We start from the raw sequence: 26,179 nt of genomic DNA on the forward strand, positions 1-26,179 counted from the left end.
TTACTTTTCTATGCTTCGCTCATCGTGAATTTTGTCTTGTGTCCCCAAACCTGCCTGTGCCCTGAAAGTCAGTTTGTTTTGATTGATTCTCAGTGCTGGTCATGCAAGCATGATTCCCTGCGAACATGATTTCCTTTGATCAGAGTCCTGGCTGTTCATCATGCAAGCATGGTTTTACTGAAAGACTGTTTTCTTCAGTTGAATGAAGTAACTCTTGCATGACCATAGTTACCACTAAGATACTCCTCAAGATATGCAGGCCAAACCCAACACTCCTCAACAGATAAAATCACTCAGATTGGATTTATAATAATAATGACTAACATTTCATATAAGCATTCAATGAATTTTTGCTGAGTTTCTACACTGTATTAAGCTCTGTGTTGGGCACTGAGGATAGGGAGAACAGACTTAGTCTCTCGCCTCAATGAGCTCACATTTTATTGGGGGAAACAGGCAATTACAAACAATGGGATCGGTGATTTGAAAGCACTGTGTCAGTCAGCGTTCTTAGTTGTATACGTCAGAATCCACACAGGTTTAAGCATAAAAAAAAGTAGAAAATAAAGCTTAGTACTACACAGCCTAAGACAACAGAGCCAGGGACAATCTGATCAGCCAAAATATCCAACCACATCATGGGAATTTTCTAGTGGAAACATCATCACCTTGTCTCCCCTTGCTTAATACCTAGGTAAAGCACTGAATATTAGAAACACCTCCATGTGTGCCCATAGAACATCCAGACACCTTCACCACAGCTACTTACTAGATGATCCTATCAACCTGCATAGAATCATCAGAGTCCGTTATGTACTTCCACCTCCACAGCCCTCTCTTACAGAATGGAGAATAATGCTCCATCCCTGTGAGGGCTGGATATCTACATAAATTATTTGGAGCTCCTCTGCATGAGAGATTTATCTATTAGCCAATATTTATTTATGTATTCAATCATTTATTTTTATCAATGTGGAGTCATGAATATTTATTTTATACTTTGATTTAAAATTCAATACTACTTTTGTATTTTTTTTCCTCAGATTGTTCTAGCTTTGGCCACTGGGAGCTCTTTCAGTAGACTCCTGTGCCTCTCTGACAACCCTCCATTATTTTAGAATGTTTTTGTTTTTTTTATTTGTTGATTTGTTTGTTTTTGAGAACTTTCTTATTTTCTAGTAGCACTACAAGATGCTCCAGGCTCATCTTGTATATCTCCTGTCCCAGTCCTAGAATCAGCCATTTTTCCAAGGAGCCCTGGTTCCTGTTATTGGAGAATAGTATTAGAAAAAAAGATCTGGGGCCTAGGTATGCTTGTTGCTACTGAGGTGTCATTGATTCTAGGCCCCCAGAGGTGCACTGAATTACTTAATACGGCACTTCTAGCCACGGTCTTGAGATTCCCACAACATGATTGGTCGGACTATGCAAATAAAGTGCTTGTGGCCCACCAAGGGGATTGGACAGCTTGCTAATAATGTAAATAAGGTGCATGGAACCCATGTAGGGAATTGGTCAGTTTTGCCATCCCACTAGATTTAAAATAAGCAAATCCCAGAGGCTGGGGGAGGGGAGCTCACTACCACCAAGAAGGGCCAGGATAGGAGCATGTCCTTTGGACCTGAGGTCCCTGCACTGAGAAGCTCCTAGACTCAGGAGACAGAGAGAGCTGTAACATCAGAGAAGGCTCAAGACAGCAAGAAGTGGCTGCAAGCGCAGCAGAGAAATGGCAGCAGCAGCAGAACCAGGAGACAGCACAGGAGACGGTGGGCTTTCCAACCCATGGAGAGAGGAAGCTACAGTGGGTATGCAGATCCATAGAGTGAAAGAGCTGAGCTCCTTCAGGCTCGAGGCATACTGGTGGAGGGGAGTGCTCCAGGCACTTATTGGTGGAGCTAAAGAGCTTTGCAACACTTGCTGGAGCAGGGTAGAAGCTGGGCCAAGGGGCCAATGGGCTAAGACCTGAGGGAGGCATGTCTGAGAAGAAGCTGTCCTAATCGAAGAACTGCATCCTGAGTCCTTCCTCATCCTGAACTGTAAACTGTTACTTCCCTAATAAACTCCATAACTGTACGTATGGTCTGTGAGTTCTGTGTGACCATTGCAGTGAATTATTAAACCCAGCAGAGAAGTAGAGAGTGCCGTGGGAGGGACAACTGGTGTCAGAATTGGTAAAAAAGATTGGAGGGTGGAGGTATGTTTGACCTCCACCTCATAGGAATCAGCTTTGGGCTGATGTAGATCTTGATTATCCTCCCCCCTTGCCAGCTTGACAGCCACGGATTTTGTGAAGTCTGATGCCATCACACCCTTTTCACACCCTCTCAGCTGACAGAGCAAGAAAACATGTATTTATTCTAGCCTATGCACACCAAAACTCATTGCCGTTGAGTCGATTTCAACTAATAGCAGCCCTATAGGGCAGAGTAGAACTGCACCACAGGGTTTCCAAGGAGCGGCTGGTGGATTTGAACTACCGACCTTTTGGTTAACAGCCATAGCTCTTAACCATTCTTAACCACTGTGCCTCCACAGCTCTGTAAATATGCGTATCTACAAATATTTCTACATTTAAGCACCTGTACTAGTTTTTTTTTTTTTTTTTTTATGTATAGGGTCACTATGAGTTGGAATCCACTCGACGGCAGTGGGTTTGATTTTGGCTTATGTACATTAAGCTAATCCTGAGTTCATAGTGATGTCTCCAACTCTAATCCACTATCACATGGATCATTCTAGCCTCCTACCCTTGCTTATCTGTAAATTACCACTCCAACAGTGAGAAACCTGGCTCCCACTATCCACTATCCATTTACTTTATTGTTCAACTCCTTTATACATGTATAGCAGTATCAGAATTGTTAACCTGTACCCCCATGAGAAACATCTTTATCAACTATAGTACAGTGCTTACATACTATTTCTTATGCCTTTAGCTTTACAGACTGTGACCTTTTGAAGTTACTTAGGTCAGCACCTTTCCCTCTATGCCCTCCAGCGAGGTTGTTTCACGCATTTGTAATAATACAGTTGGATTGTCACATTCTACATTCTGTCCTAGGATCTCCCAAAGTCCTAAACAATTTTTTTTATTTGCATACATTAAGGTTCACTCTTTATATTATGAAGTTCTATAGGTTTTGACAGATGTATAGTATCATGTGTCCACCACTACACACAGAATGTACAGTGTCATACAGAATAATTTCACTGCTGTAAAAGTCCCTGTGCTTGAGCTCACGAGTAAGGGTGCTATAGACATTTGTGTGCAAATTTTTGTGTGGACTTAAGTTGAGTAAATACCTAGGAGCTTCAATTGCTGGATTGTATAGTAAGACTCTGTTTAGCTTTATAAGAAACTGCCAAACGGTCTTCCAAAGTGGCTGTACCATTTTGCATCCCAGCCAGCAATGAATGAGAGTTTTTCTTACTCCGTACCCTGGTCAGCAATTGTTATTATCAGTTCTTTGGATTTTAGCCAGTAGTTTTTTTTTAAGAGCTAGGCTGCTAACCAAAAGGTCAGCAGTTTGAATTCACCAGGTGCTCCTTGGAAACTCTATGGGGCAGGTCTACTCTGCCCTATAGGGTCGCTATGAGTCAGAATCGACTCAATGGCAACGGGTTTTTATAGGATCCCTATGATTTGGAGTCAACTTGGCAGCAACAGGTAATAGATGTGTATGTTTTGTTTTTGTTAAACAGCTATAGTTCACCAAATATTTAAAAAAAAAAAAAATTCCGAGTATTTGCCCACCATTATTTCCCATAACTCTTGCAGCATTCCTGGGTTAGTTTACCTTTGTGGAGGGGTACTTCCTCCAAGAAAGTTTTCAATGTCTATTTTATTTGGCAAATTTCCTGAGGCCTTGGATGCCTGAGAGTATTTTTATTATGCTCTCATTTGAATAATAATTTGGCTGAAAATAAATTCTTCCCCAGCTTTTCCCCACCTCGTCCTCTGCCCCTCCCCCTCACTTCCTCCCCCATCCCAATTCTCCCCTTTTTCCCTAGGTGCTGTCCAGAGTCTGGTCTGGCGGCAGTAGCTGCCTTGATCCCCACTGGGGGTCCAGCTCCTGCCCAGAGCAAGCCTCTAACCCCTCACCTCCTCGGAGACCACAGCCGAGGTTGTGAAAACAGCATTTCCCCACCATCCTCTCTCAGCACACCCCTATCCCGTTCTACCATCTCTTGCCCCCTTTGGCTCACTTCCTCTCCTCACACCCAGCCCCCACAACCATCTCTAGGAGTCTGAGCCCTGGGATGCTCCGCTACTAGAGTGCAAGAGCACCCTGAGACCTTCCGCGTAGCCCCCTGCCCCTCCCACCTCGCAGCCTGCTCTCCTGGTCAATCTGCAATGCCCTCACTTCCTATCCCAACCTTCCCCACACAAACTTCAAGACCCGCCTGAGGCCCAGCCTCCTCCAGCAAGCCCCCTTGAGGCTCCTGGGGTAGGCTCGATCCCCGCTCTAACTGTCCCACTTCATCAGCATATGACCCAGCCCCTCAGTGCTGTCTTGTTTCTTCACATGCAGAGAAGGGTGTGGGGGAGACAGCAGCTCTGCCCTTATCTGATCTCAAGGCTGGTCCTGCCTTCCCAGGGATCCTTCTGCAGAGGGAGACCACTCAGCAGGCGGAAAGAACTCATGGAGAACTGATGGGCCTCGGTCCTGTTCAGAGAGCAGCTAAAAGAGCTCGAGGCCCCCAAGAGACATTTCCCGTTTTCCCTGTGGGTATCTGTGAATTCATGTAGAGCGTGTCTGTATATAAGAGAGAATGAATGTGCGAGTCTGTGTGCGCATGTGTCTGTGAGGGAATGCCTGTTTGTGAGTGGATGGGAGTGAGTTTTGCACCCACAACACACCCCCCCACAAACACTTGTATGACCTCTGGGAAGGTGAGGCCACAAGGTTGGGCGCCACCTGGTGGTCATAGCGTGTACTACAAGCCACTGACCCAGCCTCCAGTCTCCCACCAACACACCCAACACAGATCTGATCCTAGCTCCTTCTCTGGGATCTCAACCCACAAGCTCACCACCTCTACCCCCAAGGAAAGCCTGTCTGAAACTGTAGACGGAGACCCTGTCGTTTTGAGTCTCCTCCTATCCCAGAGATAGAGCCCTTGATGGGAAGTCAGTCAGGCCAGCTTGCATGCCAACAGTGGCAGATTACTTAACCCCGCTGAACCTCGGGTTACTTAGCTACAGAATGAGAATAATCATATCTACTCCGCAGAATCATTATGAGGCTGCTTATATGAAATGTAAAATGAAACCATTAAGTTGGGAGGGCAGGGCAGCTACAGGAAGACAGTGGGGCTAAGCCGTGTTCTGTGACCTGGTGAGGGCTGCTCAAAGGCTCTGTACAGGGGCAGAGTCCTCTTCCCATCCCTCTTCCCATTCCTCCTTCCATCCATCCTCTCATTTCTCGTTCCATCCCTCCTTCCACTTCTCCTTCCATCCCTCCTCCTATCCCTCTTCTATCCCTTCTCCCTTCCCCTATCCGATTCCTCCTCCCATCTCTCCTTCCGTCCCCCCTCCCACTCCTCCTCCCTTGGCAAGCCCATACATCCACCCTGCCCATCCTCCCAGAGGCTTCACCCAATACCACGTTGCAGGTGAGGGTGGTGATGAGCAGCTGCCCAAGGCCGGGCTGTCCACAGGGTCACATGGACCCCACCTCCCAGTCTCCCTCTGCACTTCCCATCCAATTGGTCACCAACTTCTGCCAGTCCAGCATCTCCTGAATTCCTCCCGCATCCAACCAGGCAGACAGCATCACCACTAGAATGGCCCCTGCCCAACCTCCCCCTGAAATCATTTCTCCCCTCCAGTAGGATCTTTCTAAGATGAATGTCTGAGTCACTCCCCTACTCTCCACTACCTACAGAATAAAGTCGAACACCTCAGCCTGGCATTCCAGGCCCTCCATGACCTGGCCTATTCAACGTTGCTGGCCTTATTGTCCCTACATCTCTGCACTCCCCCACATACTAGTCACTCTCCCTCTCTGCCTTTGTCCACATAATTTCTTCTACCAGGAACGCCTGTCCCTGTTGCCTGCAGGAAAACGCCTGCTCATCTTTCAAAACTTCATTGTGTGTCTCCTCAGAGTTATGATCCTACTTGGGGCCCCATGGCCAGGTACCCCACTGGGTTATCACGGGCTGCATCTGAGTCTGGATCTGTCTCCCCAGGAAGAAGCTGTTAGACCCTCCAGGCCAGAGACAAAGGCTCATTAGCTCTGGGCCTCAGCACAGGGTACTGAACGCACAAGGAGATGTTTGTGGACTGTTCACTTAATTTGCTGACAAGGAGAGATGTGTCACAGCATGGGCCTCAAAAGGGATTAAATGTCCTCTGGAGAAGACTGTTGACAAACAGCATATAGAGGACAAGGCCCCTGGGATTTGCACTCCAGGTTGTTTTCCCTTTGCCCAAAGGATTGTGTAAGAGGGACACACGCTCACATATATATTCAGGGTTGGGGGTCAAAGGCAGAGGGACAGCCACATCAACCCACACCTGACACTGGTGTTAGCCAGGCATCATTAGAATAACCATCTCCTGTCAGTCTTGGGCCATGACCTGACCATCACTCCCACCCACGGGCCGGCTGGCCTGGTCAGGATCCTGTGCTGTGAGATGACAGACAGACTGCGGGAGCCCAAAGCAGGGGCTGGGCACGGGAGGGGCCTGGAACACCATGCTCCCAAGGGAAGGCTAGAGCCTCTGAGACTATTCAGCCCAGAGGAGCAGATTCCTAACCATGACAGGCTGTGAGAGGCTGTGGGGCAGGGTGAGCAGACATGCTTCGTAGTCCCAAAGGCAAGGCCAGCACCCGGTGGCGTTGGGGTGGTCTCTATAAATGGCCCTGTTCGTGTCCTCCCTATCCTCCCTTCCTCATTTCTCCCAGGAAAAGCAGGCCATGGTCCTCCAGAGAAAGGAGGCTCCAGTGCCCTGCCCTTAACATACCAACCTTTATTGACCCAGAAGAAATGAGCAGGTAGGGGAGATGGAGGGATGTAGGCAAAGGAGGGGGATGGGGCCTGGAGACTTCGCCAGGCAGAGCCTCCTCACGCCCCCGAGCCTGGAGTCTGCCCCACTCTGTGCAGAGGCAAAGACTCACAGCTGGAAGAGCCGGGTATTAACTCCACAGACACACCGCAGGGCTGGATTGGACATGCAGGGGTGTCCCCTTTGAAAGGATTTAGAGAACCTGGGACGTGGAAACTCACGGAGACACAGACAGGCATTCCTTTGGCTAGAAGGAGTTCAGAGGCCCAGGCCTTGGCTGTGTGGGCACTCATGACCAAGACAGGCCAGCAGTCAGGGGGTCTAGGTGGAGCCCCAGAGCCACCTCCTCCAGGCAGTCTCCCCATTTGCTTCAGCTTCTCGGTTCTGTTTCCAGTCTGCAATCTCTGCCAGCCAGGGTGTCCTCTCATTGCTCCATGCCCACGTCTCCTCATCTTCCATCTACCCCCCCCCCCACCATCTGGCACAGGGCTGGCACACGGAGTAGGTCTATAAGCTCCCCCAGAAGAGGGCTCCAGTAGCTAGAGAGTTCTGAAGGGCCTTTGCCTCCCTCAATCCTGCCGCCCCTCCCCCCACATTCACAAAGTCTTTGAACAGCCCCATGGGGGACGGTTGATAGAAAGAAATAGATTTATTCTCATGTACAAAGCGGTCAGCCCACGGGACCATATACAACAGTTGCACAGAGTCCTAGAAAAACGCATCTCTCTAAAGGCAACTCAGAGTAGGTAAGGCAGGTGGCCCCCCTCCCCCCACCCCACAACACATACAGAACAAAACAAAGTCGAGAGAAGCCAGTGGCTGGCTGACCCAAGAGTCTGGCCGACCCAAGAGTCCGGCCCTTTGGGGTCTCCTGAGCCCCGGGCACAGATGGATATGGCCTTAAGGAGGAGAGACACCCTGCCAGGGTTGAGCCAGGTCCCTCTCTGGCTGTGGAAGTGGGGGAGGGGCTCAGGTCAAGGGGGCACAGTCAGGGGGCCACTGAAGGACTTGGATTAGCTCTCTGTGCCCTAGGGTGGCAGGTACAGGCCATGGCCTCTCCTTGAACTCCTCACAGCTATGGAGCCTTTGATCTAAAAGGGATCTTAGAGAATGGATTGTCTTACCCTCCCGTTTTGCCCAGAGATGGGGAGGGACTTGCCCAGAGTCACACAGCCGGGAGGAAGCACTGCTGACTCAAACCAGGGCCTGTCTCCCAGCCCAGGGAACCTTCCTGTTCATCATGCCCATCCTGCTCTCTTCCTGAGCCCTCTCTCCCCAGAGTCTGAGCTGCCACTCTGGCAGCTTCGACCTGGGGCCCCTGCATCTATCCCCCCAGGCCCCAGACATAAATATGGCGGCAGCAGTCCTCAGGGGCACCTTTGGCCCCATGGCTATTTCCAGTGCTCCTGCAGAGCTAATGACCATTGCTAAGCCCCTGCCCTCTGCTCACTCAGATGCTCCACCTTCCCCTTCTATGAGGACCCTTGAGACCTCGGGTATATCCCCCGGGGAGAAGGGCACAAGTCTAGTGGGGTAGGAGTGGGGCACAGGAGGAACAATCAAGGCTGCTTTAGAAGAGGAGTGGGTTGGGGAGGACTTGCCAAGGTGTTGTCAGAGGTGTAGAGCAGGGACCACTACTCATTGGTCACCCCAATGCCCTTGAGGACAACTTACAAACTCTTGGTGAGGCTGAAAGCCTTGCTCCTTTCTACAGATGAGAAAGCTGAGGCCCGGGAAAGGCAGGACTTGCCCAGGATCACATGGGAAGTCCTAGTCTAGGACCCAGGACTTCTGGCTCTGGTCCCCAATGCTCTGGCCAGGCCAGTGGAGGGTTGTAGGAGAAGGCCTGGATGGGGAAGGGTCCTGGGAGGGGCTCACTCAGCGTCAAGGCTGCAGCAGCCATTGACAGGGCCCCCAGCACCATCCATCTTGGGCACCTCGTACTCCTCATCCAGAAAGTCCAGTGAGTTGTTGCTTGGGAGGCCTCGGATGGTGAACTTGTGGGACACCTTGGTCCAGTGCTCACGGTTTGAGGCCACACGCTCATACAGCTCTGCCGCCTTGGGGAACAGGTCCTGCAGAAGCCTGGGGGTGCATGAGGGCAGGGTTCAGAGATCAAAAGTCAACCCAGGGCAGCATGAAAGATTGGGACTGGCCCACAGGTAGAACATCCACCAGAGTGTGAGGCACAGGACTAGACACTCAAGGAGAGCAGGAAGTCTCTTTCCATGTGAGACAAAGAATGAAGACAAGGCCCCATTTATGGCAAAGTAGGAGACAGTTGTGCTGAGGCAGGGAGTAGATCAGATAGACCTGGGCCCAGCCAAGCCCTGTACCTGTGTTACTGTGATGTCCACAGGACTGCCCTGTCTACCTGGCCCTGGCCCACCCCGCTACTCCGTACAGTGTCCTGGCAGTTCACTCACTTGTAGATGGGCATTGCTATGTGCTCCATGAAGCTGATCTGCAGCTCAGGGATGTAGGCCTTCTCCCGGTCCATCATCTCCATCGGCCTGTTGCCCATGGCCTTCTCCTGTGGGCACAATGTCACCAGCCATCACGCCTGGCCCTCTTGTTCCTTCATCAGGTACCAGGGTCAGAATAACCTAGCCCCTCCCAGGCCCAGGCCAAGAAACCTCCCCCAACCTGGCCTGAGGTTCCTCCAGACATACCAAGTCTCCCTGGGAGAAGAACTCTTTGTAGATCAGCTCCTGAAAGGCCAACACTCTCATCACATCCTGTGAGTGCGATCCACCCACCCAGCCTCCACTGATAGCCCATTCCCAAGAGGACAAACTGAGGCCCAATGATTCTGGGACCTGAGCTGTGTCCCTCAGTCCCATCTCAGGCCTTGCCCTCATCATTTCTGGTCTGGCATTGGGATAGCCCCCAGATGATGGGGAGGGGTGGCTGTGCCCCTCTCTGAGTCACTCCTCTGTAGCCCTCAGTTGGTCAGAGTTTTGTCTCAAAGAGGGGGTGTTCAGGCTGAAGGGGCCATTCAGTGCTGGGCACAGTGTGCAGCCTGTGCCTTCCCCCAGGAGGGGCAGCACTTACTGCAATCTTTCTTGTGGTCTTCCAGCCCTTGGTCTGGTCAGAGAGGTCACAGGAGGTCATAAGGAGGCAGAGGAGGAGGCTGTGGTGCTGTTTGTTGGTTCGGTCATAGCCCACTGTTGAGGGGAGGATGGAGTGAGGAATAGGGGTCCAGCCTCCTTCACCCCTCTCTCTAAGGACAAGGACTCCAGGGCCCACCCCAAAATGGTCCAGGGAATTAGGTGCCCTTGATGGGAGCCAAGTGGACGGTGCCAGGTCTGCCTGATGGGGCCCAGCAGCCAAGGAGCGGGTTGATTCTGGAGGTGAATCCCCCTCTTGGCGTCCCTTCCCAGCCCTGAGCTGCGGAGCTAAAGGCAGGCACCTTCAGCCATCTTCTGGAGATCCTTGAAGATACGGAGGTGGTGTGCCAAGTCTGTGGCCAAGATGATGTCCCGCATCAGGTCCAGCATGCGCTGATAGTCCTGGGTCAGGGTGGGTGGGGCAGGGGCATCATGGCTTGCCCGACACTCCCACCCTCTCACCACCCCTGAGGAACCTCAACTCCTCAGCTCCTGTTTCCAGCTAGCTCCCGGCTCCCACCCTCTCATCCCACCCTCCGCCCCATCACCTTCCGGGAGAAGTGGTCGAAGATGTTGCAACCGTGGGTGTTGAGAATGGCGATGGCCTGAGCGAAGTGGTGCCTCTGCGGGAAGAGCAGTGATGGGGGCCGAGCAGCGAAGGGGGAACTTCCCCCTGAACTGAGCCCAGAGAGGGAGCAGGGCCCAGGCCAGCCCCAACCCCCAAGGTCAGCAGAGCAGCAGAAACAGGGGACTTGAAGACCCACTTCCCTTTCTGAGCTCTGTCTCCACCTTTTGTGTGAACCCAGGCAAGTTGGGACCCACTCTTAGCCTTAGATTCCATAGCCGTCACATGGAGAGGCTGACAAGGTAAGCGCTGAGGGCCTCTCAAGCTGGAAAAATTCTGAAATGATCCCTTGGAGTCCTAGACACTAATTCATGCAGCAAACATTTGTTTGCTGACAAGGAAAGGCAGTGATGAGGACAGGGCAAAGCCCCTGTCTCCTGACACTAAAGGGCTGTCACTCGGAGAAGAAGCAGGCTTATCCCAGGGCCCAGACGGCACAACAGGGCTGCCCCCAGCTTCCCAGGAGAGTGAGCGAGCACCTTGTCGCTGGGGGTCCAGGTAAGGGCAGCCTCTGGAGGGGTGCGGTGGGAGGTAGCGTGGGCAAGGTGACTTTGGAGGGCCAGAGTTGGAGATGTGGCTTCTGCTCCGTACAAAGCCCAGTGTCGAGCGCAGGAATCTCAGAGATGTCTGAGACCTCACCCCTGCCCACAGAGTCCTTATCTGGGGGTGGCAGACCCCAACCAAACAATCTAAGGCAAAGCTGAGTGTGATCAGAGTGGAGCCCATCCCAGGCTTGGGGGTAGGGGGTTGCACAGGGTGTTTTCAGAAGCTAAAGAGAAGCGTGCCAAACAGAGGTCTTTTCTTCTCAAGGTGGGGCTCAGGCAGAACCTGCAGCCCTAACCACACCCCCTTCCACACCTGTACCCCTCCAAGTCCTCCCCAGGAAATGGAGCCAAACATGCTGTGGGTGTGGCTGCGGCTGCAGCTCTCACAGCCCTTCTGGTGAGCATGGTTTGGGACAGGGAGGAGCTGGGTCAAGGCACTGGCTGAAAGGGGATAACAGGGGCTAGGGGGTTGGGCAGAATGGCAGTATACCTCCATGACAGAGCCCTCGGAGCTGTAGAGTGCAGCCAGCACAGATTTCTGGAAAAGTCCAGGAAAACTCCTGTCACTGCTCATATCCAGATCCCAGTGCTCGCCATATTAGGCTGAGCTTGGCCTTATCTTCCCCGCTGCTCTCCAAAAACCAAGACAAACCAGTTACTGTCGAGTCAATTCTGACTCATGGCAACCCCAGGTGTTGCAGAGTAGAACTGCTCCAGAGGGTTTTCAAGGCTGTGACATTTTGGAAGCAAATCACCAGGCCTTTCTTCCTAGGCATGTCTGGGTGGGTTCAAACTACCAACCTTTCAGTTAGTAGTTGAACATTTAACCAACCAATTGCACCACTCGCCCCTACCTCAGAGCCCAGGGGAAACCCTGGGAGAGCCTCCTCCTGTATCTAAAACTGGCGCCTGGTTCACCAGCTCCCACCTCTCCTTGGGCTGGGAGGGGTAAGAACTCCGGAGACCCTGGGAGGGTGCTCATCTTGAGGAGCACAGGGTCTCACCGAGGCCACCTGGAAGGAGTTGTTGGTGCCTCTGTGGTCCAGGTCATGACACATGCAGGAAATAAACAAGGCGAAGATCTCAATGTCCCTGGTTGAGATGCGGATGGAGAAGAGAGAGGTCAGCACACAGCTCCCTCCCCGGAACCCCCAGAGCAGGAGAGAGACTCCTAGGAGCTGCCCAGGTAGGGGGTCAGGACGCCTGGGTCCCCTACCAAGAAAAAAGCACTGGCTTTGGGTTCTGGCAGCCTGGGTTCACTTTAGACTCATCAATGCCTGGCTATGTGACTGTGGATAATGGGGCACTGCACCCTCATTTGCCTGTTAAGAGGATCACACAAGGGTGGGGCACATAAAGGGTTTGGCACATAGGGGGTACTTCCCTGCCCCAGGAAAGGGGCTCCAAGTGGCTGCCAGATGGGGGTACGGGTGCAACCACTCACTCGAGGTAGTTTGCCAGCTCCAGGTTCTTGTAGAGTAGGTAACAGAAGTGGGAGACAGAAAAGGCGTGCATCCAGTTGTGGTAGGGGGGGTCCCGGTAGCCTTTCTTCACCATCAAACAGAACCTGGGGAAGGGGACAGGGCAGCAGAAGGGCCTCAGCCCTCCTCCTCCAGAAAGCCCTTCAAGGTCTGCCCTGCCCCCTTCCTTTCTCACGTTCCCCCCCAGACTGCGGTCACAGTGTCTGGAAATCATCTCTCATTCAGTCTTCCCCACCCCCACAGGACTGGGTCTCTCCCAGTCATCCTCAGAGAGATCCCTCCCCAGAACCTTGAGGGCAATGGATGGGAGAGTCGAGGACAGAAGGAGGCAGAAACTGAGTCTGTCTGCTACAGAGAGAGGGGTGCTGGGAGCACATACCGGGCCAGTGTTGGGCAGTCGATTTTGTAGTTATTGATGAAATTCATGTCCTGCAGCATGCTCAGGATAGCCTGCAGAAGACGGAAGGGGGGCAGTCAGAGAGATGGTCAAGCACCAAGATACAGCCCCTCAATGGATACTTGGTGATGGCTGCACCACACGATTAATGTAATTGTGTGGTGCAACCATCACGATTAATGTAACCCTGTCACTGAATTGTCCATGTAAAACACGTTGAACTGGCAAATGTTGTGTTATTTATATTTTTACCACAATAAAAAAAAATTTAAATAAAAAAATTGGTTATGGAACTTTTGGTTATAAAACAGATCCCTGAGTCCCAAACCTGAATCCCTGAATCTAAAACACTGAGGGTTGGAGGAAAGGGGTGCAATGTAAAAAAAAAAAAAAAAGATTGTGCCCCTGGTGATTCTACTTGCACTAAAATGTGAGGATTTATGATTAAAATAACAACATGGTTAGCATTAAAAAAAAAAAAAAAAGTTGGAGCCCCTGTTTCAAGCCCTCTGTGAAGTCCCACACACAAAATCTTAGAGTCTTTAGAGACTTAGATGAAAACTACAGAACCACAAAAGAATAGTGCCAAGCATTCTCAGAGCCATGAACTATCAGAAATATGCAATCTAAGAACTAAGGAGGTTTGGGATCAAACCACACAAAATCTTAGAAAAACTGGGAGGGAGGTGCAAACCCTGTGGAGACAGGCCCTGGGTGCTCAAGAGCAGGCCTCGGCGGTCATACAGGCTAGCCCCTGACCCCGGGGCAGGCCCATGGCCCATGATGGCAGGCCCCACACCTACTTCCTCTCTGAGGAAGATCCCATAGCCTTCCTCAATGATTCTGCCTTACCACGAAGTTCTTAGGCACATCTACCTGGCTGCACACCCTCCACCTGCCCAGTCAAGCAGGGGAGGACCAGCTCACCATGGACGTGTCATCCTCGGGCAGAGATCGAGGGGTGTAGGTGAAACTCGCAAAGTTGGAGTCAATGGCAGCCACAGGCTGGATCCCGTTATACAGAAGTTTGGTGTACTCGTCGTCAGAGACCTAGAGGGGCCCAGCAAGGGCATCAGAAGCTCACCCTCACCCATCCAGTGTCTCACTCTCAAATTCCCACCACGGGAGTAAGACTCCTTACCCAGAATGCACCACAACTGAGTCATCTGCTCCACACTTGTCACTGGGCAGATCACCCTACCCTCACCCTCACAGTCTTGCAGCCACTGCTATGCCTCCCTGCCTGTGGCCATCCTCATCTGTAACAGCCTGTCCTTGGCAAAGATACAGAACACCCCTTCATGACACCCGCAAACCATGGCAGCCTTTCCTAAACACTAATTCAAGTGTTCTTTTTTTTTTTTTGCAGGGAGGTGGGGTGCTTTCCCAGTGTCTAAGCTCAATCCTTCTGACCTCAGCTTTGATCCTATCCACAAAGTCAGGGACCCTTTGTCTTGGGCATGAGTGCAAGGAAATTTCCAAACGAACAGTGGTGGCCACCACATATTCTGAACTAAAACCTGGGACAGCTTTTCCAACACAGGGGCTGGGAATGGGATGGGATAACAGCACTTAGGGCTTCCCAGAGTTGCTTCATCACCGTGTTTGAGGGAAGCTATGGGGAAGGGCCCAGGGTGGGCTTCCTAGCCTTCAGTAATTCCCAAGATGGGAATTACTCCCTGGACATGGGGAATACCTGGCTGAACCAATGTTCCTGGGCTGGCCCCTGCTGGCTGCTTCCAGCCTTGGAGCTAAACTCTGAAACTTCTTGGAAGAAGTATCTATAAGCAGTGGGGTGGGGGAAGGGTGGCCCTGAGGAGTGACCAGGAGAGCAGGAGGCCAGTATCCTCTGGGTCTCTCTTCACATCTTCAGGAGAGGGCAATCAGAAAGCCCAGCCTCTTCCTGTGTCTCTGAGGATTTGGAGAGGCAGGGTAAGAGCGTAGAGAAGCAGCTGGCCCTGGAACCCTGAGAAGAAAGACAGAAGCGCTACACAGCCCTCACCTTCATGTGGTACATCATCATCTCGTTGGCCAGGTGGCTGCGATACTGGGCCTCGTTGACTTTTTTGTACAGGAGGGACTGAGGTGGGAAAGAAGGAAAGATGGGGCTCAAGAAAGTTGGCGGTGAAATCTCAGAAATGCCCAGCACTGGTACAAAGAGATCAGATAGAAATCCCCTTGCTGTCCACCTCTGGCGCCAGGCTGAGCCTTTGAGCTCCAGCTCAGAGCTGGAACCCCTTCCCCGTGTTCGTCAGGCCCCACCTCCCTCCTCCTCCCCAGGCCCTCTTAGCATTTGATCTGCCACTTAGCACCACACCCTCCTTCCTGTCCCAGTCTTCATGATGGAGCCTGGAGTCCATGGCAAGGAAAGAGAACAAAGGAGGGGGAATAGGGTCAAGGACCTAGGAGCCAGATACTCAGGTCAGAGCTGCCAGCAGGTCTGGACAATGAGTCCCAGTGTTTCCCAAAAAGAAGCTGACTAGGGGCTTGGGTTGAGGTTGCTTTCAGAAAAAAAACAGTTACCCTTGAGTCTATTCCTACTCATGGCAACCCTATGTGTGTCAGAGTAGAACTGTGCTCCTTAGGGTTTTCAATGGCTGACTTTTTGGAAGTAGATTGCCAGGCCTTTCTTCCCAGGTGTCTCTGGATGGACTGACCCTCTAACCTTTCTGTTAGAAGCCAAGTATGTTAACTATTTGCCCCACTCGTGGACTCTGCTTTCAGAGAAGGGGTAAATAATGACAACTAAGATTTCAAAGCATTCTTTAGCTTCCTTTCTCTGATTCTCACGGCCCTGGGAGACTGATTGATTGAGCAGGGCGGAAATAGTACTCCCAATTTACAGATGGGAAACCGAGCCCAGAGATGGCCAGCAAGTACTGAAGGTTGCACAGCATCCCAGCATCAGGGCTCTGAGTCCCAGCCCAGGGCTAAACCCATCTGGGAACAGAGCAAGGAGATTCGGTGGGGCAAGGTGGAGAAAGACCCCTGCACCAGCCCGCCCCCGTCGTCCCCCGCTCACGTGGGCGATGCTGATGCCACAATAGATGGAGAAGGCTGTCGCCAGGTCCTCGTCGAACTTGCTGAACCAAGGTCCATTGATCTTGTTCACCAGCTCGGCCACGCCGATGACCTCTAGGGGGCAGGAGAGGGGCTAGGACCGGCTGGTGGAAGGGTCTGGCATGGACCTGCCCTCCTATGGTGTCTTGAGGATTTGTCTCATGCGTAGGAAACTCCGCCCCTTCTGCTATAGGTCGCTACTGGTGGTGGGGAAAGGTTGCCAACCCTTTGCTCAGCTCCGCCCCATCCTCTCAGGCCCCGCCCCGCCCCATCCTCTCAGGCCCCGCCCCGCCCCATCCTCTCAGGCCCCGCCCCGCCCTTCCTTTCAGGCCCCGCCCCGCCCCGTCCTGCTCAGGCCCCCAACTCCGCTTGGTCCCGCCCCGGTCCTGCCCCACCCCGCCAGGCCCCGGCCTGACCCCACCCAGGACTGTCTCCGCTCCTGCCCCGCGCCTCGCCCGCGGCCACCGCGAGCCCGCACCCTGGTTCTCATTCTTGATGGGAAAGCAGAGGATGTTGCGCGTGCGGAAGCCAGTGCTGTCGTCCACGCCGCGGTAGAAAAGCGGGTGCGCGTACGCGTCCGGGATGTTCAGGATCTGGCCAGTGGTCGCCACGTGGCCCGCGATGCCCTGGTCGGCCGGGATGCGGATCTCGTAGCTCTGCCGGGTCAGGGATCGAGTAGCGAGGAAGAAGTTAGGGGCCCGGCGACAGGGCCATCAAACGTCGAGTCTGCTCCCCAGCGGCCCCTGCGGACTTCCTGTCCTCAGGACCATGGCCACACACTCCCTCCGCGAGGCCCCGCCTCACCTCATCATCCACCACGCCCCCGTCGAACACCTTGGCCACCAACTCGTTCTGATCCAGCAGGAACACGGAGCAGCTGTGGGGAGGGGAGGTTGTCCACAGGCCCCGAACATCCTTCCCACCCCTCCACTTTTCAGTGACTTGATTTCTGAGGCCTGGGAGGAGTGCTCCGTGGTGACAGACTCTCCTTAGGGCTGGCTGACTCCATTCAAATCAGTCGCCCATTCAAATGATTTTTTATTTTTTGAAAGCCTGCTATGTGCTGGGCAGCGTGTTAGAAGATGTGGACACCACGGCAAGCAAAGCCAGCCCCACCCCTGCTGTCATCGTTGCCTTCACTCCAATGAGGGAGATTGGCATGACAGAAAGGACCACACAAAAGGTGATGAGTTCCATAAGGAGGGAGTGGGAGGAGGGACAGCTGGTGAGGACAGAGGCCCAGGAGCCTCCCTCTCGCCATCCCCTGGGTAGATTCACTCACATCTCCGCATTGCTGAGGTTTCTGGCCTCGGTGATGATCTCCTGGAGCAGGACAGAGACGTCATCTGGGGGAGTGGGCAGTGCAGGGGTAATGGTGAGACCAGGCTGGCTGGAGTACCCAGGACAAGCCCTCCCACTTCTCTCCTACCCAGAACGCCAGCCCCCACTCCCACCCCACAGCCAGGCATAGAGAAAGACAGTGCACTCACCCAGGTGAGTGAAGAGGTTCTTTGCCACTTGGAGAAGAGCCTGGAATGGAGATAATGGAGATGATGGGGGTTCAGGTTACAGAAGTCTCCCTGTTCAGCCCCCTACTTCCAAGAGCCCCAGGGTCTCCTCATTTCTCCCCTAAAAGTACCAGGATAGGCTGGAAACTGGCAGTGTCTACTTATATCATTTGACGACTGAGTGAAGGAATAGGAAGAATAGCCCCAAGGAAGGCGGGTAGGAATCTCCTGAGCCTCTCAGATGTGCATTCACTTTGGGCTCTCGCCACCCAGATGCTGCTGTAGTACCCATATCTGACAGTAGAGGGCAGTCATATACAGTGCCTGCCGCCAGTGCAGCTGGTCCGGAGGAACCACTGACCTCTCTGTAAGAAGAGGCCCCACGTCACTAGGTGAGCTCCTTGTGTAGGGCAGGGCTGCAGTCTGTTCCAAAAGACATGGACTTTTCCCTTGTGGATGACTCTCAGGCTGAGAGCTGGGCGAGTTACCCCTCAGAGAGGCACAAAGTGGGCCACTCACCTGGCACTCACACTTGAGTTTCTGCTCCTTCTGGAAGGCCAAGGTGCTGGTGAGCACGGTGCTTGTGTAGTGGAAACAGTGCTGTATCACGTGCTCATCCTGTTCTGTGAACCTGGGGAAGGCAGGGGGTACAGGGGTCACAGAAGAGGAAGGGGTCTTCTCTCCCCATTTCTCCTTACTCCCATTCCTCTAGAAAGCCACTTGGAAATTCCACTAGCTAATATAACCCTCTCTACTGGGGCTGCTCCATGCACTAATGGCTTGGGCTGGCTTCCCCTCTCAAACCCTGGGCTTTCTGAGGAGTCTTCTTCCCCCTCAGAGCCAAATGTGTTTTCCTCCTCAGACTATTGCTTCTTGAAGCCAGAGCCGTGTCTCCCGCCTGACTTGGGATTCACTGAGATCAAGGCTGGGTCTCTTCTCTCAGACTTGAGACTGGCCCAGGCTAGAGCTGGGAGGGGCCCCTTCAGCCTTGGGGATGGGCAGTGGCACTGCCCAAGTGTGAGGGCTTGGCCTTGCTTAGTCCAGCTCCTGTCACTGCCTCACTTTCTCTGGACATTGCTGGCCCAGATTTGGTGCCTCCACAAATCCTAAGGTGGTGGTAAGGAGGGCAGGGCCCACACCACTCACAGAGCTTGCTTTTGCCTGACAAGATCAGACCCAAATCCTGATAATGTCATTCAGTCCTGCCACCAATTGACTGGATGGACAAGGTTGCGTGGGACCTGGACTTGGGATGTGGGTAGGTCTCTGTAGTTGGTGGTCATGGGGACCTGGGGAAACCTGCCTCAGTCATCTTGGCCCCAAGAGTTCCCTGCCTTGGTCCCCTTTACATTCTTTGCTGGCCTCAGTGTACCTTACTGCCAGGATATCCTCCACTCATGCATGCTGCCCAGTGATTCAGGTCTAGATCCCAACCCTCAACATGCTGTGCCTGTTTGCCCACCTTCCTAACCATGGCATTCAAGGCCCCTCAGTCTGGTCCCACCGACCTGTCTCCCTCATCTATGGGTATCTCTTAGCTTCTGCCACACTAAGATCTTCATCATTCTGAGAAAACCTCTGGCTCATTCACACCTTCATGCTTTTTCCACACTGTTCCCTCTGTCTAGAACACCCTTCCCAGCCTCCTCCCTCTATGCCCTGAAAATAAACATCAGGTCTTGAAGGGAGGGGCCATGGTTATATCACCCATGCTCAGTGGAGAGCCTGGCACAGGGGAGATGTTTGGGAGGTGTTTGCTGAATGCCTTACCTGTACCCCACTCTGTCCCCTGGTGGGCCCTGGCCTTGCCACAAGCCTCATCCCCCTCCCAGCTGAAGGGATTCTGGAATCCCTGTTATCTGACAACTTAGCCAGGTCCCAGGAAGCTTCTCTGCTTTCACTGCTCCCCACGCTGGTTCATTCAATCATTCAACACTCACTCCCAGAAATGTGTGAGACTCAGAGATGGCAGCCACCCTGCCCTGGGCCTTGGACTGTCGTGACAGCCCCATCTTGTTTCCATTCTGATACCAACTATCTTCCAGGTCTGGGGCCATCCCAGAATCCAGGCCCACAGTCAGTAGCCAGAGGTCACAGCCCCTGCTGGACCTCCGCTCACCCTGCACTCCCATCCCCGAAGGCCTTGCCGTGGCCTTCTGGCTGGCAAAGGACCGAACATAGGTTTGTTGAATGCCACACATGCTTCCACCCCCAAGATGCCTGCCAGTCCCAAATCCCACAGATCCCGCACCCTGCCTGCCTTAGCTGGCTCTGCCCACACCTACCTTGTCCCCACATTTTCATTTCCCAGTCCCACCCAACTGCTTCCTGAGTGCCACACGGCCAGCTCCTGCTGCTCAGATCTATAACTCCCAGGTCTCCGCCCTACCCCTGCACATCCCATTCCTGCACTTCTGACACCTCTCTAATCCCAACCTGGAGCAGTTCATCCCTCATCTTGCAGGAACTCAGGGCCTGCTTGCTTGCCCTCAGGGGCAGCTTCCTCCATCTTGTCAGCATCTCTCTGCATCCTATGCTCAGGACTCCATGCCTCTCCTACTCGTATGACACAACACAAACTGCTAGACTAAGTATGCTGGCCATGAGGCACTCACATCCTGAGCCTACACCCAAGACAGACAAGGCTAATGATCACAAGACTGTTTCTCGCTGAACTAAGACTCATTCTCGACACAATGATTCAGGCAGCTACCACCAATTAATGAGTTGGTGTAGAACATGAAATCGATTTATGACACCACTTCCAGACCCCAAGTCTGACCTCATTTCTTAAAATATGCCTCCTGACTGAGCCTCCCGGTCTTACCTGGACACTGCACCCTGTGTGATTCTTAGACCAGCCAGTAGCTCTAAAGACCCCCAGTTTATCCCAGCCCCAGCTACCTCCTCTAGCCATTGTCCACAGTGTTGATGATGCTGTGTGGGAGAGTTTTTTCATCTCAGAGCTCAACCACCCTTCCATCAGGCAGTTCCCAGAAGTAATGGCAAAATGAGATGGCAGGTTGGGGAAGGCCAGTGCCCTAACAGAGGGTAATCCAAACTTCAGGAAGTGGAGAAAGAGAAGAGGAGCTGGCTTGGGCCTCAAGATGACTTTTAACAAGCCAAAGTGGGTGATGGAGAGTTAAAGTTAACGATCACCTGTGTTTCAGCCAGCAGTGGCTACAAGGGCTACCCATAAACCCACAGTCTCTTGCACTGAAAAACTGTTCAGCCCTCACTGTTCTCCCTGCGGCTTCCTCCTCCTTGTGCTCCATGATGCCCCCTGCTACCTCACTGGGATAGTACCCCCGGTTAGCATCCTTCTCACATCATTACCCTAACATAGCCCGTCCCAGCCTCTCAGCTTCATGTCCCCATGCACATTGCCCACCCAGACTCACAAGTCTCCTCCAAGCTTGTTGAAGGCGCAGGCCAAGGCCACCACCTGGTCAGTGGCCCGGCTGATGACAGGGACACAGAGCATGGCCTGCAGCCCACAGCCCAGCACGTTTTGCAGCTGTTGCACATCCTCCTGCAGAGAGGAGGCAAAAGGGAGTCAAGTCAGGAAAGAGAAGGAGGGAGGGAGTATGCTTCCCCCCTCCATCCCTCCACCACCTTCTGCAACAGGCAGTTCGGAGGGAAGGAATCATGCAGGGATGGAAGCGCTATGACATACTACCCTCATGCCATAGCACTTCCATCCCTGGGGTCTTGTCTCATTCCTAGGCTGCCCTACCCTAGAGATCCTGCTCTGGGGGTTGGGCAGTGGACTGTCCCCTTCCCTGGTTAGGTTAGGCTGTGGCTTACAGAGGTGAGGTCCTTCAGCTGGATGGACTTCTTGTCTTCCACCACCTGGCCCAGGCGACCCATTGTCAGCTGGGAAATGGGGAGAGGCTGAGTCAGAGTGCACAGCAGAGATCTCAGCCTTCTCCCCCCAGTCTGGAAGCTTCAACACTCACTTCAGTCAGGCCCAATGGCAGATGGGGTTAACTTTATGATTTAAAAAGAGGAAGGGAGAGTCTGCCCTTGATCAGTATCCCCCATAGAGGATTCTGGGGTCTTCCCTAAGCAGGACAAGCAGACTCCAAGGATTCCCACTGATCTCAACAGATTCTAAGAGATCCAGATCCAGAAATATTCCATCAGAAGTTAACTGGTCCCACGTAAGCGCAACTGGTCTGTAGATCATAAGAGATTTCTCCTAGTGGATTCCAGTGTGTCTCCAGATAGTGAGAGGTTATGATTTCTTGTAACATTTATAAGCTGATTCCAAAATCCAGAAAATCCTATCAGATTTCAAGAGAGTCTATGCCAGCCCCTCCAGGCAGATCCCGTGAGTGTCTGTTGTTAGCTGCGGTGGAGTTCTCCCTGACCCACAGCAAGCCCATGCACAACAGGATTGGACCGCTCTGATCCCATACAGTTTTCATTGCTGGTTTTTTGGAAGTAGATTGCCAAGCCTTTCTTCCTAGTCTGTCTTAGTCTGGAAGCCCCCCTTAAACCCGTTCAGCATCCTAGCAACACACAAGCCTCCACTGACAGATGGGTGGTAGCTACACTTGAGGTGCCATTGGCTGGAATGGAACTGGGTCTCCCGCATGGACGTTGAGAATTGTCACTGAACCACCACTGCCCGCTCCATGAGTGCCTGCCCCTGCAGGCCCCAGAGCCTCAGGGGGATGGGACACCCGACTCACTGGAAAGCTGATCTCTTCCTCCAGCACTTTTTCTCCAATGACCTGAGGAGCGGAGGGGCGGAGGTCAGGGGTCCAGTTAAAGGAAGGGCAGAGAGGATTTCGCCCTAGGAGATCCTCGTCCCTCGTCCCGCCCCACCCCCACACCCGCCCCCCGCGGACCTGGGCCCTCACCTTGCAGGAAAGCTGAAGGTTGTCCTCGGACACCAGCAGGAGGCAGCACCGGGATGCCCCGGTCTCCTGCTGCAGCTGAGAGGGAGGAACAGAGCGAGGGGCTGACCACGGATCTAGAGCCACACCCATTCCCCCACCTTCTACCCTCCTGAGCCTCTGCAGGCAGGTGGAAGACAGGGAACAGGTGGGGCTTGGGGACGTGGGAACCTTAACTGAAATGGATTGCTCCTTGGAGGGAGACAGGGTGGGGAGGTGGGCGGGAAGGGCGCAGGAACTCACGTATTGGAGAACTTTCAGCTGCAGGGAAGAGGCGTCCAGGTCGTAGAGCTCCCCTGCAAGGGCCGGGCGCCGATCAAAAAGACAGCCCGCGTTGCCTCCCTGGCCTAGTCCCTCAGGTTCTGCCCAGTCCACAGACCCTCCCAAGGCCCTGCACCCCTGCCTCGGGTCAGTCCACAGACCTCCCTTCCAATTTATTCCCCTGCCCTGCCCGCGGGAGTGCCCCACCTCTCAGGCCCATCCCATCCTGCCCCTCAACACAGTCCGTCAGGGGCCAGTCGGGCTCTAAACGGCCCCTTACCAGCAGCCCTCTCACCTGGGCCCCACCCCACCTGTCAGACCCAGTCCCTCCAACCCTTCCCACATCCATAGGCCCCCCCACCCCCTCCAGGTTCCATTGCCTCACCCTTAGGACTCCGCCCCGCACCAGCCCTCACCGCACAGCTGCAGAATCTTGCGGTCCTGGTCCGTGTACGCAACTCCGCCCTTCTGGTCCCTAGTCGCCCCCTCCGGGGAATTCTGGACCGCGCCGGGGCTCTCAGTGGGCCCACGCTGCTGCAGGGCCTGCACTCTCCGCAGGGCCACCAGGGTCTAGGGCGGGCCGAGCAGTCAGCGAGCCAGTCATCCCACCCTCCCCGCGCTCCTCGCCTCGAGACTTGCCTTTCCTTCTGCCTAGGGTGCGCACCGCACCACCTCGCCCCAACCCAAACAACTCTTCCCTCAGGGCTCTGCTCCTCCAACGCCTCCTTCCTCAACATTGCTGATGTAGATAATCTTACGTACACCTTCCTTTAATATTTACAAGATGTTTGATCACCTTATCTCACCACGACCCTAGGGAGGGCAGTGTTATCATTATTCTCATTTTCAAATGAGACTCAAAGAGGTTAAATGACTTGCTCAAGGTAACCCAGGTCTGTCCAGCTCCCTGGTCACATCTTTCCACCAGCCCTGATGAAGAAGGTCTGCAGCAGCACCCCTCCCCCCGCCCCCCCCCCCACATCCTGCCCTGTCTCCATCCCCACTCACATGCTTCTCCACGGCCTGCAGGCTCCACTCCTCACTGTCACTTAGCTGGCCACAGTGCACCTGGAGAGACGGGGGAGGGGAACCAGCCGTGACCTCCTCCAGCCTCCTGCTTCTGCCAAAGTGGCCTCCCCATGCCCAGCATACAACTGTCCTCACCAGCACATACACACTCCAGCCTGTGAACCTCAAGCATAGGCCCACCTTCTGACCAAGGAGAGAGCTCCAGGGAAATCCCCTCCTCCAGGAAGCCTCCTAGAGCTGATCCAAAAAAGTGAAGTTTCTCCTCCCATTTCTGCCTTTTCAGTTGTTGTCCACCAACAGCACAAGCCACCAAGGGGTACAGCCAGGTTTTCAGCAGGTGTGTGCATGTGGGGAGGGGGAGATGACCGTAGATCCCTCTCTCTGTTCCCCAGCCCATGCAGCCCTTCAGAGCCTGACTATGGAATCAGTGACATTGGTCTCAGCCTCTCAGATCCATCCTTTCTGAGGTAGGGTTTGAGCAGCCCCTGAGTCTGGAGTAAGTAAAGAGGTCCAACATTTATGATGCATCTGCTATACCTAAGACGGAGGGGATGAATGAATGAATGGAGTCATGAAGTGCTTTGCCTTACGTGTTATTCTCACTACACCTGAGGAAGCATCCACCTTGCAGATGAACCAAGGCCCAGAAAGGGTAAGTGACTTGTCCAAGGGCACACAGCAAAATGTGGCAGACTTGGGACAGCACTACCCACTCCTTCCCCATCTCTACTCACACCTTCCCCTCTCCAGATCCACTCTCACCACCATTCCATCATCCTTATTTCTCTCTAAGTTCCCTGTACCAGTCACCAGGGGTCCCCTCAGGCCATCTTTCATACTCTGTGAAGTCCCTTCCTCCACCTCTGCTTGGGAGCTTGGTGTGGAAAATTAGACAGAGGGAGGAGTAGCAATCTGGGGGCCCACTGCAGGGCCTGCCAGGAAGGCTCCCCCACCTGTGTCAGCAGCTTCCAGCGCCTACTCAGAGCTGCTCACCTCCTGTGGGGGGCTCCCCACAGTGCCTGTGCTGGGCCCCTCCCTCAAGCCTCCCTTCCCACTCAGCAGCCCCTGCTCGCCTCTGCTCTGGGTCCCCTGCCAGGAGCAGATGGAGAGGAGGAGACCAGCAGGTTCTTGGGAAGCTCATGGTCTAGCTGGGGCAGGATGGTGGGGTGGCGGGGGAGGCACGATGAGGGAAGGGTGTGTGAAGCCTCATATCTTAGGAGGAAGGAGAAGGCAGACCGACTGGGTGGGACCCTAAAGACTGTGGAGCCCAGATGTGAGGGCATCTGGGAGGCTTCCTGAACCTGAACTAGACACTGAAGCCTGGGGAGGATAGGTAGAGTTTGAAGAGGGAGGCACCGCAGGCAGGAAGATGTCCTGGGTAGTAGGTGGAGTAGGGGGTAGATGAGGACTCAGGCAAAGGTGAGGTCCATGATCCCACAGAAGGAAGGGCCTTGAGTGCCAAGCTGAAAAATTGGACTTTAGCCTGATGGTACTGAGCAGCCATGGCAGATTTTAGCATCTAAGGGCCATGTCTATAGGCTGTAGAATACATTGAAGGGGCAAGACTAGAGGCAAGTAGACCTGGAGGAGGCCTGGGCCACCAAGATGGTGTTGTGAAAGTTAAGCACTGGATGAAGCTCTGTCTATGGTTTCCACAGGACGAGGAGTGGAATGGAATAGGTGAGAGGCATGGTTCATTTGCATACAGTTTGCATAAGCTTGTTGACATTTTACTCTTAGATCTTTTTTGTTCCTTCCACCTGGACCCATCTCTCAGGAAAAGGGAAGACCGGGTCCTCCTAGGGCTGTGGGTCAACCAGATCCTGGCCTGCCAAAACAGCCTGGTTCCAGGTACAGAGGACAGAGACTGAAGGAGAGACTCAGAAGGGCAAGGGAAAGGAAGGAATCATGGAGTCCTCCTGCACCCCACTGGGCCTCCTCCACCCCAAGCACACATTCCTGGGCTGCCTCGGCCCACTAGCAGTCATCATGTGCACAAACACACATATACACTCCCATGGAGACCTTCAGGTCCATCCACACACATACATTCACTCACTCTCCCAAGGAGATATTCAGACACACACACACACACACACTCAGGTTCTCTCTCTCTCTCACAAACACACACACACACAATCTCGTGGAGACACTGAGGTGCATACTCACACACACACACACAAATGCACACACACAGAGCACAGTCACAAAGACCTCACAGTGTCTATATCCACCCACGCCTGT

General features: G+C 53.4%; 1 protein-coding gene across 1 annotated transcript in view; it reads right to left on the reverse strand.

Annotated features, from left to right (window-relative positions):
- Window positions 1-7,632: 7,632 nt before the first annotated feature.
- The window catches only part of PDE2A (phosphodiesterase 2A), a 68,666-nt gene continuing 50,119 nt past the window's right edge, over window positions 7,633-26,179 (reverse strand). Inside the window, exons 7-31 of the mRNA XM_064288656.1 lie at window positions 23,915-23,974; window positions 23,323-23,476; window positions 22,889-22,941; window positions 22,610-22,684; window positions 22,439-22,480; window positions 21,549-21,617; window positions 21,143-21,273; window positions 18,261-18,372; window positions 17,724-17,763; window positions 17,516-17,579; window positions 17,038-17,110; window positions 16,712-16,889; window positions 16,196-16,308; window positions 15,176-15,253; window positions 14,101-14,223; window positions 13,156-13,226; window positions 12,740-12,862; window positions 12,300-12,387; window positions 11,786-11,833; window positions 10,674-10,748; window positions 10,428-10,527; window positions 10,070-10,182; window positions 9,688-9,726; window positions 9,442-9,548; window positions 7,633-9,100 (exon numbers count right to left, since the gene is read on the reverse strand). Coding sequence (XP_064144726.1) covers window positions 8,890-9,100; window positions 9,442-9,548; window positions 9,688-9,726; window positions 10,070-10,182; window positions 10,428-10,527; window positions 10,674-10,748; window positions 11,786-11,833; window positions 12,300-12,387; window positions 12,740-12,862; window positions 13,156-13,226; window positions 14,101-14,223; window positions 15,176-15,253; window positions 16,196-16,308; window positions 16,712-16,889; window positions 17,038-17,110; window positions 17,516-17,579; window positions 17,724-17,763; window positions 18,261-18,372; window positions 21,143-21,273; window positions 21,549-21,617; window positions 22,439-22,480; window positions 22,610-22,684; window positions 22,889-22,941; window positions 23,323-23,476; window positions 23,915-23,974 — 2,340 coding nt within the window. The 3' untranslated portion in view covers window positions 7,633-8,889. The remainder of the gene's footprint in view (window positions 9,101-9,441; window positions 9,549-9,687; window positions 9,727-10,069; window positions 10,183-10,427; window positions 10,528-10,673; window positions 10,749-11,785; window positions 11,834-12,299; window positions 12,388-12,739; window positions 12,863-13,155; window positions 13,227-14,100; window positions 14,224-15,175; window positions 15,254-16,195; window positions 16,309-16,711; window positions 16,890-17,037; window positions 17,111-17,515; window positions 17,580-17,723; window positions 17,764-18,260; window positions 18,373-21,142; window positions 21,274-21,548; window positions 21,618-22,438; window positions 22,481-22,609; window positions 22,685-22,888; window positions 22,942-23,322; window positions 23,477-23,914; window positions 23,975-26,179) is intronic.

This window comes from Loxodonta africana, chromosome 7, assembly GCF_030014295.1.
Source record: "Loxodonta africana isolate mLoxAfr1 chromosome 7, mLoxAfr1.hap2, whole genome shotgun sequence".
NCBI lineage: Eukaryota > Metazoa > Chordata > Mammalia > Proboscidea > Elephantidae > Loxodonta > Loxodonta africana.